The sequence below is a fragment of the Salmo salar genome, chromosome ssa09 (genome assembly GCF_905237065.1).
Source record: "Salmo salar chromosome ssa09, Ssal_v3.1, whole genome shotgun sequence".
Taxonomy (NCBI): Eukaryota; Metazoa; Chordata; class Actinopteri; order Salmoniformes; family Salmonidae; genus Salmo; species Salmo salar.
The window spans coordinates 128,879,406-128,892,796 of NC_059450.1; the positions used below are offsets into that span (position 1 = coordinate 128,879,406).

General features: G+C 42.3%; 1 protein-coding gene across 4 annotated transcripts in view; it reads left to right on the top strand.

Annotated features, from left to right (window-relative positions):
* The window catches only part of lis1a (Lissencephaly-1 homolog A), a 74,143-nt gene that overhangs the window by 15,384 nt on the left and 45,368 nt on the right, over nucleotides 1-13,391 (top strand). For all 4 annotated transcript variants that reach the window (XM_014214213.2, XM_014214214.2, NM_001140383.1 and 1 more), the window contains 1 exon segment: nucleotides 3,431-3,731. In XM_014214213.2, coding sequence (XP_014069688.1) covers nucleotides 3,700-3,731 — 32 coding nt within the window. In that variant the 5' untranslated portion in view covers nucleotides 3,431-3,699.

Consider the following 13,391-nt stretch of genomic DNA (forward strand, 5'->3'; position numbering starts at 1 on the left):
GAGGATGCCTGGTTATTCTTTAAAAGTGCTTCCCTCACCATCTTAAATAAGCATGCCCCATTCAAAAAATGTAGAACCAGGAACAGATATAGCCCTTGGTTCACTCCAGACCTGACTGCCCTTGACCAGCACAAAAACATCCTGTGGTGTTCTGCATTAGTAGCACAAACTCAAAAGTTCTGGGACACTGTAAAGTCCATGGAGAATAAGAGCACCTCCTCCCAGCTGCCCACTGCACTGAGGCTAGGAAACACTGTCACCACTGATAAATCCACGATAATTGAATTTCAATAAGCGTTTTTCTACGGCTGGTCATGCTTTCCACCTGGCTACCCCTACTCCGGTCAACAGCTCTGCACCCCCCACAGCAACTTGCCCAAGCCTCCCCCATTTCTCCTTCACCCAAATCCAGATGGCTGATATTCGGAAAGAGCTGCATAATCTGGACCCCTACAAATCAGCTGGGCTAGACCCTCTCTTTCTAAAATTATCCGCCGCCATTGTTGCAACCCCTATTACTAGCCTGTTCAACCTCTCGTGTCGTCTGAGATCCCCAAAGATTGGAAAGCTGCCGCGGTTATCCCCCTCTTCAAAGGGGGAGACACCCTAGACCCAAACTGTTAGAAAGGCAGGGTAGGATAGATATAGGTCTAAGGTCGTCGAAAGCCAAGTTAACAAACAGATCACTGACCATTTCGAATCCCACTGTACCTTCTCTGCTATGCAATCTGGTTTCCGAGCTGGTCATGGGTGCACCTCAGCCACGCTCAAGGTACTAAACGACGACATAACCGCCATCGATAAAAGACAATACTGTGCAGCCGTATTCATCGACCTGGCCAAGGCTTTTGACCCTGTCAATCACCGCATTCTTATCGGCAGACTCAACAGCCTTTGTTTCTCAAATGACTGCCTCGCCTGGTTCACCAACTACTTCTCAGAGTTCAGTGTGTCAAATCGGAGGGCCTGTTGTCCGGATCTCTGGCAGTCTCTATGGGGGTGCCACGGTTCAATTCTCGGGCCGACTCTTCTCTGTATACATCAATGATGTCACTCTTGCTGCTGGTGATTCTTTGATCCACTTCTACGCAGGCGACACCATTTTGTATGCTCTTCTTTGGACGCTGTGTTAACTAACCTCCAGACGAATTCCATACAACACTGCTTCCGTGCTAAATTGTAATTATTTCGATGCTATGGCCTATTTATTGCCTTACCTCCCATATCTTCATTTGCACGCACTGTATATAGACTTTTCTATTGTTATTGACTGTACGTTTGTTTATTTCCATGTGTAACTCTGTCGCACTGCTTTGCTTTATCTTGGCCAGGTCATAGTTGTAAATGAGAACTTGTTCTCAACTGGCCTACCTGGTTAAATAAAAAATCATCGGTCGACCTCTAGTTTCAACGCCTCTCCCCTATTTGCCAAAATAGTTTGTGTATGCATTGATATGTAGGCTACGTGCGTTTATATATAAAAAAAATAATAATAATGTACGCTCGGTCCTTGAGCAGTTGTCTATGTTCTGTATTATGTCATTCTGTATTATGTTTTGTGTGGGACCCAGGAAGAGAAGCTGCTGCTTTTGCAACAGCTAATGGGGATCCTAATAAAACACATACTAGTCAACGCAGGGCACTGTGCCTTGGGGTCACCCTGTCCTGGGTGCTATGTTGAAGCAAAGGCTGGAATTGATCTTCTCTTCCAATGCTCTCCTCATTTACCTCTGTCGTTGTTGAGAGGGAAATGAGGAGTAGGGACACGGAATGCATTGGAGGAGTAGAAGCCCAGGAATCAAGGAAAATACTTTGAGATTCCCCCTTAGCATTTAACAGCTGTTTTTTGTTTACTGGTCTGGGTGAGACGACGTGATCCTGCTCCCAGTAGACTAAGAGGCTTACCATGGCGGATGGCCGTGGTTGTAAACTCAGGTTAATCCTAAGTACCATCAATTGGTTCCTGAGTGTAGTATGTTTTCCTGTATGCTTGGAAGTACTCAAGCCCTCTTACTTTGAGTTTGTATAAAATTAAGTAATAGATGAGATGTTTAGAAACCATGAGACCAAAAAGGCGATTGATTGAATTATTAAAATAATTATTTGAGCCCTGTTTTGAAGCCCTTGTCAGTTGATTTAATTTGTTTTATCATCAGCCAATTCTGAGGGAAATGGAGAAATTAGTTTGGGTCTGCCTGGAGATTTGGCTGTACAGTCGGCCATTAGTCTGTCCTGCTTTCTACTGTTCTATTGGACATTGGGATGGGAACTGAAGTGGGCTGCCTGCAGCTGGATGAATCTGGGTCATCTCTCTATCCTACATGTGTCGAACTCCCTACAGGGGGAACCAAGGGCTCCAGACTAAACGGTCACCGTGACATGACCAGGCTACCTCAAAGGGCTGGAGTAGTGGGGTGTTGTTGGTGGGAAGGTAGAAGAGTGGGGTTACAGGGAATGTTGAACAGGTGACACACCTGATGAAAATAAGGATGTTTTGAATTCTTGCTGGGTGTCACATTGTGTTGACCAAGCCTTAAGTATATTACATTCTATTGATTCAAGAGGTCAGCTGCATTATTGTGACCTCTCCATATCTTTCTGGTTCTCAGTAGTGTGACGAGACGGCTTTAGACCAAGTGTCCCACAAAAGTACGGCACACAACATTGGGGAGTAAAAAGGGGCACAACATTTTTTTTCTATTTTTATTATTAGTCTCAAGGGCCGGATTGAAGTACCCCTTTTTTCTCCCCAATTTCGTGGTTTCCAATTGTCCCATCGCTACAGCTCCCGTACAGACGCAGGAGAGGCGAAGGTCGAGCCGTGAGTCCTCCAAAACACGACCCAGCCAAGCCGCACTGCTTCTTGACACAATGCTCGGTTAACCCGGAAGCCAGCCGCACCAATGTGTCGGAGGAAACACCGTACACCTGGCGACCGTGTCAGCTTGCATGCGCCCGGCCCACCAAAGGTGTCTAAGCGCGATGGGACATGGAAATCTCAGCCTGCCGAATCCTCTCTTAACTCGGGCAACGCTGGGCCAATTGTGCGCCACCTCATGGATCTCCCAGTCATGGATCTCCCAATCACGGCCATCTGTGACACAGCCTGAGATCGAACCCGGGTCTGTAGTGATGCCTCAAGCACTACGACACAGTGCCTTAGACCACTGCGCCACTCGGGATGCCCCCGCAAATTGATTTTAACAAACATTTGGTCCCCCAAAAAATGTGGCCCTCCGTTTAATTTCTTAATCCTGATGCGATCCTTGTGCTCAAAAATGCTTCTGCTTTAGACACATGCTCTTTACTGTCATATGAATGTTTTCGTCCCCATCCCCAGTTCTATGTGGTGTCTGTCATGCATAATACTGACCTCTCCCTCTACTTTCTCTCTCCTCTTGCTCATGTTCTTCCCGCTCTCTCTTTCCAGATGCGGTTTAGAACTGACTGGTAACCCTACTGCAGGCGTTCTCGTCTCGTTCCTGGAGCCAGAGCTTTTGGGGGGCAGAGTCCTGCGTTAGTGGCAGAGCCTCCATCCCCCAGTTAGCTGGAGTCGTTGTTGTGCATCGGAACGCCATCACTGTTAGTGTTGATTAGATTGAACTGATCGGATCTTCTGACTGGGGAAACTGCAGCAGCTGCAAGCCACGCCCTGTGCTCGACCACCCCTGGCCCCGCCCACATATCCCTGCCGCCACCATGGTGCTGTCACAACGGCAACGGGACGAACTGTGAGTAACACACACACACACGACGACCAACCATGTTAAAACAGACACACAACCCACAATTTTGTTGCAATAACTAGCTGAGCTGCCCTATCTTTGATATCTACCACCAGCTGTTACCTAGAGCAACCCTGAATAACACAGCCATGTGACATCAGCAGTAACTCTATCAGGGACTGTGGCTGGTTAATGTCTTTATTACGTGGGCTAGAAGCCCCGTGAGCTTAATACATGCATCTGTATTCAGCAAAGTGGGAAAAGCAGGTGAACACTGAAAGTTGCGTTTCCTTCCTAGCCCCACTGCAAAGTGCAAACCTATGCCTTGTTAACCATTCGAACCATTCCAGAGACACAAAGCAACATATCTCTAGCTAGTAGTTACCATTGTTCTCATCAGACAGATATGATGCAGTGAAGGAAAATGCCAACTCACTCACAGCACAAGATGTGCATTGATTTTTAAAACCGATCAAGTGAGGTGAACAATAATAATAAAAACTATCAGGCCCATCCAGGAAGAATCAATGATCTGTAGTTAGTTGGGGTGCTTCCTGTCTCCAAAATGTTATTGATCACTATTCAGTTTGACCTCTTAACTGTGACCCAAAAGATGGCATGAGGCAGAATATAACAAAGGATGTGGATGATGACACAGCCTAATATTCCTAGTGCAGAGGAGATCTCTTTAGCTTGTGGCCAAGGAAATGGTCTGAGGTACAATGGCTTTTGTACTATGTGGAAGTCCAGACAGTCCCATGTGTGTTGTCCCACGAATCGTTAGCCAGAGGTATTGATTTGCAGAGTTCTACACACACAGATGTGTTCATCTGTGCAGTAAGTCAGGGATGTTGTTGAAGCCAATAGCAGGGGAGACACTGTTGTAGCCAGAAATAACAGGGTAGGTGTGTAACCATCCCTACGGTGTCTATGAACCTGGTAATTAACTCCTGAGGCGGGGGATAGGGTTAACACAGCCCTGTTTCAGATCAGATGCATGATGAGAGTTGTGTAAGAGAAGGTTAAGATATGTGGGTAGGGGGTGTGTGAGGTTTTATCTGAGCTCGGCTTGGGGTAAGGGGATTTCATATCTTTTGGAGGGGAGAGATGTCAAAGGTTATGCGTTTAATTAAAACACTAATCTCTGGGGTCACGTTAATGCAGGAGTGAAAATATTTCTTATTCGTTTTATATCTAGATGTGTTTTATCTTTGTTTTGTAAACACATAAAAAATGCTTGTTATTGTAATAATAAGCTCTTGTTATCAATGAAATATCTACATTCACGAACCGGCGTTCTATCAGCAGACAGCGCTCTGACTGTTGTGGAGCCATTTCTCACAGTACTTTTCTCAGAATGTTAGATTAACTTGAAGCAAAACATTAGGAAATGTAGCTGGCTACATTTTTCTGATCAACATTAGAAATATTATGATCATGCATTTTTTGCAAAAAAATACCTAGCCTTTTCATTATAAGCTCATTTACTTAGCTAGCTGTGTGTGGCTACTGGCCAAATAGCATTGCCTTTCTGTTATCTGAAGCTATTTTCTGCCGAATGTGTTGCACTAATGTACTTTGTAAAGGAAAACGAGTTGCACGCCCCTGATCACTCTATTGAAGCAAAAAAAATAACAGGTTGTTTAAAAAATAATAAATGGTTTAATGATCTGCGTTTTGAAAATGCAGGTTTCTGAAACCTACCGCAACCCCTGAATCTAATAATATTGTGTTAGGAAAGTTAGCCTAACCATGCATCTTTTATTTGCATAGATGAACTAAGTTGGTGCTGTTACCTTATCTGTAATGAGATGGGTTGACAATGAATGTGTCGGTCCTTCACATGACGTAACACAACACTCGTCATTCTCTTGACACTGTTTTAGTTTAGCCTCGAAGACATGGGACCAATGGAACTCTCAGTATTGCTATTGAGTGTTCCGTTGGAATTCTAATCCTCCATGCTCCTTAATCAGAACACTGAGCAGGCTCCTCACATTCTTCTCCTTCTACTCGGTTATGTAATGCCCGGACACACACTACAGGGAACCAGTATGGGACCATTGCTCCATGTGAGCCGCCAGGCCAATGAGGACCGGCATCTGTTGCATTCCATCTATTGTGGAGTCCGTTGGCCCTGGCGTTTTAAGAGAAGGCTCTTGACAGTAAAACACCCACTCTGTGTGACAGACCAACTGCCGGTCCCGCTCTGTCTGTGTTCTGTGAACCCTGGTGGGAAACCGGGCGGCCATCTTGAGTCATTACATCTAAAACAATGGACTGACTGGAGGGAAATGGTGACTGTTACTAGCTGACTGCCCGCCTGCCCTGGCCTCCTCAATACTCTGACTCCTGTTCCCCTCCCTCATCCTCTTCATGGTTTGTTGTCAAGCTGCAAACAAATGGCTCTTGTTCCCATTCTATTTAAAACTTCCTCTCCTCTGCCAATGCTTTTGTCTCAACTCAACTGTTAGATTGAGCTAGAGAGAGATTGTTCTTCAGGGCATGTGTTAAAGCTTCTATAAATTGCTCATGCTTTTTGAAAGAGAAACTCTAGTAGAAGAAGAATGCATTTTGCTCACTGATTTATAAGACATGTCACCATAGAGATTGTTAGTTCAGGGAGAAAGAATGGGGACGACGTTTGTTTTGTTATAGACTAGACTTTTTTTGAGAAACTTTGGTTCTTGGAGGTCTTCCTCACTGATGAAAATGTAATATATATATTTTTTTTAAGTGAGAAGCCTTATTCTGAAAACAAAAATATTTGTCTTAGGTGTCAGGCATATTTGTCAGCTGTTACGATTACGAAATATATTTTTTTGCAACCGGTCTTTTTCTATTATTTCCAGAACCAATGAAAAGCACGTTTTGTTTTTCCATGGGCAGTGAATTCAAGCCCAGAGGCCACAACAGAGCCCCCCCTCTCCCTTATTAGGAGGAAGACGTTCAAGCGTCTTTATTTTTTCCTGCTTCACAAAGAACTTCTATTTAGTATTTTCCAGGTCTTTACTCAAATATGATTCATGTGACTGTGTTCCTTCTCAGCAGCCCCCACTGGCTGTGACTGCTCTGACGTAGCTGCATCATGAATGTTACAGATTATTAATAAACAGTGAAAGTACATTGTACAGGCTGAGGCTAATGGTACAGAATAGCAGTGAAGGGAACCTGAAGACAGAACAGAGTGACACACTCAGACCTTTGATCCGCTTCTATGTGACTGACTGGAAAATGGAGGCCTATTATTATTTTATTTTTAATCAATGTCATTTTTCACTCTTGATTGTTACGTAACTTTTTGATTCATTCTGGGTTCTATGCTGTTTCTTTTTTGGATAGCTAAGCTTCTCGTCTCTCCCTGTGGAATTGTCAGCTGACGTTCCTGAATATGTTAAACATGGAGATGTCATCAAATGAACACATTTTGTCGGCAGATATATTGCTGTAGTGGTACAACAAGCTCAATCACTCCCTGTGCTCTGTATTGGGTGTGGCAGCTGGCTCCTATGGGAAATCACTCACACGTGTCCACCTTGTCTACACACTCGCCCCTACACACACTCACCCCTGTGGCGTGCTCCTGGTGGCCTGGGTATCGAGTTTGGCTGGGTGGGCTGGCAAGGGGTCCATCATTAATGTTCTAATATCCAGCCTGTCACACACACAGACCTGATTGTGTGTGACACAACTGTTCTAACTGCACTGAAAAATGCTGGTGCTCAGACTGCCATGATAACATACATTTCTCAGTGCATGTTTCTTGAAACCTGTTCCTGCTAGCGGATGTTTTTCCTTGTTGAACCTAGTGCATTAAATGTTGGACAAATGTGCTTTGTATACATTACACAAGCATGTAGTGTACTTTAGCAGGCTAATCTAACTGAATCTGACTTGTGGGTCTTGCTGCTAGTCCTCTCTGCTGCTGAAAGCTGAATACATGAGTTGGTAATCTAAAGCCTGTGTTCCCCCACTCTCCCTCGCTGGTCTCTTCCCCCTTCTCTTGATTTCTCCCTCTTGTGCTCTCCTCTACCCCATTTCTCTATTTTACACTCAAGCTGAACAATGTAACACCTGGTAGGTTTAGTCTGCCCTTGACTGCTGAGAGGTGTGGCCTCTGCAGAGCCTACCAAATCCCATTATGCCTGCTACTAGTGGAAGAGGACATTAGTTGTATGACGAATTAGTTCTTCATACCCCATCTACGGCAGCTTGTGTTCACCATGCATATTTTGTGTGTGGTGTGCATTTGCAGCTGACTCAACAGTTCCAAGCTAGACACACACACACACACACACACACACACACACACACACACACACACACACACACACACACACACCTCACCTCCATGTGTTGTAGAGCTCACTGACCCTCCTCCAACCAGCAGATCAGTACCATGTCATTGCCTCTGTATGGATTGGGGAAACTGACTTGGTTGGTACTGGTAAATACTAGTCAGAATTATCTTAATTTCACTCCCTTTCCCTGTGCTGTTTCACAGCTGTTTAGATAGCAGTATGGAGTGCTGCCATCTAAACTCCTACATTAAGGGCTGGACTATGCTGGGATCCTCTAATCCCAAACCAGTCAATTCCATTTTAACTGTTGCCTCCACTGCTAAAGGGGATGCATTAGCTGGCTGAGTATTTACTGTGACCTACCCACCTATCTCTCAGAATAAGTTAACTAAGCCTGCTTTATGGTATTATTATTAACCTTTTTTAACGTGTGAGTTCCAAATATCTGTAACGGTCATCCTAGCTTGAGCTATTTTGTTTACTTAAATAAAGTTTAATGCACGTGATGTCAGTGCAGCCACTGTTCCAAAATATGATTATTACGCAACGGGACAGTTAACCCGTGCTGCCTGCTAATTATCTATAGGCTATGTTTCCACTTGTCAATTTCAAATTATTTTCGAACAAGTTTTATTTTCTGACAACAGTTTGAATTGAGGTGTGTTCTGCTTCTATATTAATTCACATAAAGTAGCCCATTTCACTGTTACGGCACATTTTCTGGCTGGCACTCGCATTCCGTGAATTGTTGTTTTTCCTTAAAAATAGTAACTTTGGACGTGTGCGTTCCTATCAAAGTAAGTGCCTTATTTTCTATATATCATGTCATTTCTACTGTAGCATACAGAATGTATGTATAATCTGTTTAGTTTTATTCACGTTTTCAAGTACTGGTGCAAATCATGCATTCCGATTATTGAGTAGATTGTAATGGAAACGATGTGTGTGAAATACATTTTTGAAGGTTGAACTGATTTATGATGAGCCTAATGTTAAGCTATGTGTGGCGCCATGTTTCTTGACAATATACAATGCATTTGGAGGGTCACGTAAACATCTGTCAGACCAAAAATGTAAAGACAAAATGAGATGACAGAATAGTTGACTAATCTTTTGAGTAAACTTCCGGAAGAGAGTGATAGTACCCCCTTCATACCCCCTTCAACATGAGCACTGTAAATCGACCAAACTCATCTCGTCTCTTGTCTTTGGTTGATGTGAAAAAAACGAATATGGTGGCGAGTACAAACTACCCATCGGATTACTATCGATTTAGAGTAAAAAAAAAGTGTTTTTAATTATTTCAATCAATGGTGAGCTCAACTGTGAAGTGATAAATTGTCAATAGTAATTGCTATTAGCAAATTCATATTGTGGTTTCTGTCAGCTGAGAGTTAGGTAAATATGACTGCTTGTGTTATGTCAATCTTTCCTCAGTTAGTGCCAGGACTAATGTAGCCTTCATTTTCTGGTTTGGATAATTGTGTTATGCTGTCACTACTTCTGTGAATGTCTTAACCTGTTAGGGCTAGGGGACAGTATTGACACGGCCGGATAAAAAAAACGTACCCGATTTTAATCTGGTTACTACTCCTGCCCAGTAACTAGAATATGCATATAAGTATTGGCTTTGGATAGAAAACACCCTAAAGTTTCTAAAACTGTTTGAATGGTGTCTGAGTATAACAGAACTCATATGGCAGGCCAAAACCTGAGAAGATTCCATGCAGGAAGTGGCCTGTCTGACAAGTTGTTTCATCTTGGCTCTTTTTATTGAAGACTGAGGATCTTTGCTATAACGTGACACTTCCTACGGCTCCCATAGGCTCTCAGAGCCCGGGAAAAAGCTGAACGATATCGAGGCAGCCTCTGGCTGAAACACATTATCGCTTTTGGCAAGTGGCCGATCAGAGTACTATGGGCTTAGGCGTGTGCCCGAGTCGATCCCATGCTTTATTTTCTTTCGTCTGTTTACCTAAATGCAGATTATCGCTTTTTTATGAGAAAAATGGCATAAAAATGGATTTTAAACAGCGGTTGACATGCTTCGAAGTACGGTAATGGAATATTTTTGTCACGAATTGCGCCATGCTCGTCACCCTTATTTACCTTTTCGGATAGTGTCTTGAACGCACGAACAAAACGCCGCTATTTGGATATAACAATGGATTATTTGGGACCAAACCAACATTTGTTATTGAAGTAGAAGTCCTGGGAGTGCATTCTGACGAAGAACACCAAAGGTAATAACATTTTTCTTATAGTAAATCTGACTTTGGTGAGTGCTAAACTTGCTGGGTGTCTAAATAGCTAGCCCTGTGATGCCGGGCTGTCTACTGAGAATATTGCAAAATGTGCTTTCACCGAAAAGCTATTTTAAAATCGGACATATCGAGTGCATAGAGGAGTTCTGTATCTATAATTCTTAAAATAATTGTTATGCTTTTTGTGAACGTTTATCGTGAGTAATTTAGTAAATTCACCGGCAGTGTTCAGTGGGAATGCTAGTCACATGCTAATGTAAAAAGCTGTTTTTTGATATAAATATGAACTTGATTGAACAAAACATGCATGTATTGTATAACATAATGTCCTAGGTGTGTCATCTGATGAAGATCAGTGCTGCATTTAGGTTAGTGCTGCATTTAGCTGTCTTCTGGGTTTTTGTGACATTATATGCTAGCTTGAAAAATGGGTGTCTGATTATTTCTGGCTGGGTACTCTGCTGACATAATCTAATGTTTTGCTTTCGTTGTAAAGCCTTTTTGAAATCGGACAGTGTGGTTAGATTAACGAGAGTCTTGTCTTTAATATGGTGTAAAATAGTCATATGTTTGAAAAATTGAAGTAATAGCATTTCTAAGGTATTTGAATAACGCGCCACGGGATTACACTGGCTGTTGAGTAGGTGGGACGCAAGCGTCCCACCTAGCCCATAGAGGTTAACATTGCACCCAAAAGTGAACTTAGTCACATTCAGGACAACTTGGTAAGGACTGTGTGTGTGCAAAATGTTTCTGCGAGGGGGGGGGGGAAGGGTGGCCAACTCAAACGTTGACTGTTGCGTCAATCGAAACTGTACGTTTCTAATCACACCGGGTTGAGAGTATGCTGCAGGGACCACTGTAGAATGATCACACCGGTTTGTTGGTACGTGTCAATAGGGCTGGGCACTATAGTGTTTTATGATATACCTGTATTGATGCAGGGACCGGTTTGGATTTTTTCTTGACCTTCTATAATGGTATTTGAATGTTAAATGTGACGCGCCATGTGTAATGTCAATTTTTATCGTTTACTTCGTTACCTGGGTCATCGCGATCTCTCCGTGCCACTTTCCACACAGACCTAGGAGCGCATTTGATGTTCCTCAACCACGAGACACTTGTGTTCAGTCTGCATGGGCAATGCAGCACATGCAACAATGTTGATGACAACAATGCTGTTCACTTTGCTTCTTAATATAAATCCACAAGCGTTCTATAATGACACTATTAGTTTGTTTCTTACATAAGCAAACAGCTAGTTTGTCTTTTCTTAGCAAGTTGCCCTAAATCTTGAGACGCTAATAAATGTACTGAGTAAGAGCAAACGTAGCTAGCTAATACAGCCTAATAATAGCAGTGATGGTGTATATCTAAATCAGCATGTTGTGCAACATTATCTTCTAAGTCAAAGAGGAATATGCACAGCGAGAATGTTAGCTACATGAAGTAGTTAAGAGAACATGCAATGTAGCCAAAGCTTAAGGTCCCCTAGGAAGCACAACACTAAAGTTCCTACCATGTCACAATAACTCCTCCCTGCCATTTTAATTCATTGCTATCTCAAACAACACTGTATTCAATGTGCCCACAATTATATTCTAACTATAGAATTAGAATAGTCCATTTCCATGATTCCAACAGTTTTGCTCGAATTTGCAAGTCAAATCGCAATTGCAATATTTGGTTAAAAATAAGTCATTTTATTATTACTATAAAACGATCAGAATGGAAAGACTCATTGAAATCACTTAATGTATGTGTTGCCACTGGATCTCACTACTCAAAGCAAATGTAGAACTTTTATTAAAAATACCGTCCATTTCTTTTTGTTTTTTTAAATACCTTAATATAATATTTTGCCCATATCACCCAGCCCTACGTGTCAAAGGGTTAAAAGTGTGGAAGGGCATAAAACCTTTATCAATTTACCCTCTTTGAAATTGATTCAACCTTTCTTTTGAGCTTGGGTTGTATATAAAAATATATAACCAGTCAAAAGTTTGGACACCTACTCATTCCAGGGTTTTTCTTTATTTTGACTATTTTTTACATTGTAGAGTAATAGTGAAGACATCAACTATGAAATGACACGCATGGAATCATGTAGTAACCCAAAGTGTTAAACAAATCCAAATATATTTGAGGTTCTTCGAAGTAGCCACCCTTTGCCTTGATGACAGCTTTACAAAAGCTTGGCATTCTTTCATCCAGCTTCATGAGGTAGTCACCTGGAATGCATTTCAATTAACAGGTCTGCCTTTGTGCAAGTTAATTTGTGGAATTTCTTATTTTCCTTAATGCGTTTGAGCCAATCAGTTGTGATGTGACATGGTAGGGGTGGTATACAGAAGATAGTGCTATTTGCTAAAAGACCAAGTCCATATTAAGGCAGGAACAGCTCAAATAAGCAAAGAGAAATTAGTCAATCATTGCTTAACCTCTCTCAGGTGGGACGGTAGCATCCCACCTGGCCACATCCAGTGAAATTGCAGAGCACCAAATTCAAAAACAGAAATGCTCATTATAAAAATTCATCAAACATACCAGTGTTATACATCAAATTAAAGATTAATTTCTTGTTAATCCAACCACGGTGTCAGATTTCAAAAAGGCTTTACGGCAAAAGCATACCATGCGATTATCTGAGAACAGCGCCCAGCAGACAAATCATTACAAACAGTTAGCAGCCAAGTAGAGGAGTTTATCAAGTCAGAAATGGTGATAAAATTAATCACTTACCTTTGCACTTCATATGGTTGCACTCACAAGACTCCCATTTACTCAAATGTTCGTTTTGTTCGATAAATTCCCTCTTATCCAAAAACCTCCGTTTTTGTGCAGTAATCCACAGGCTCAAAGGCAGTCACAACAGACAGACAAATCTGAAAAGTATCAGTGAAGTTCATAGAAACATGTCAAACGATGTTTCTAATCAATCCTCTGGTTGTTTTTAGTCATAATAATCAATAACATTTCAACTGGATAAAATCTTCGTCAATATAAAAGGAAAACAAAGGCATGCTCTCGCTCGTGCGCATGAAAAACCTGACACTGCAGGGTCCACTCATTCAGACTGGTCTTGCTCACTCATTTTTCAG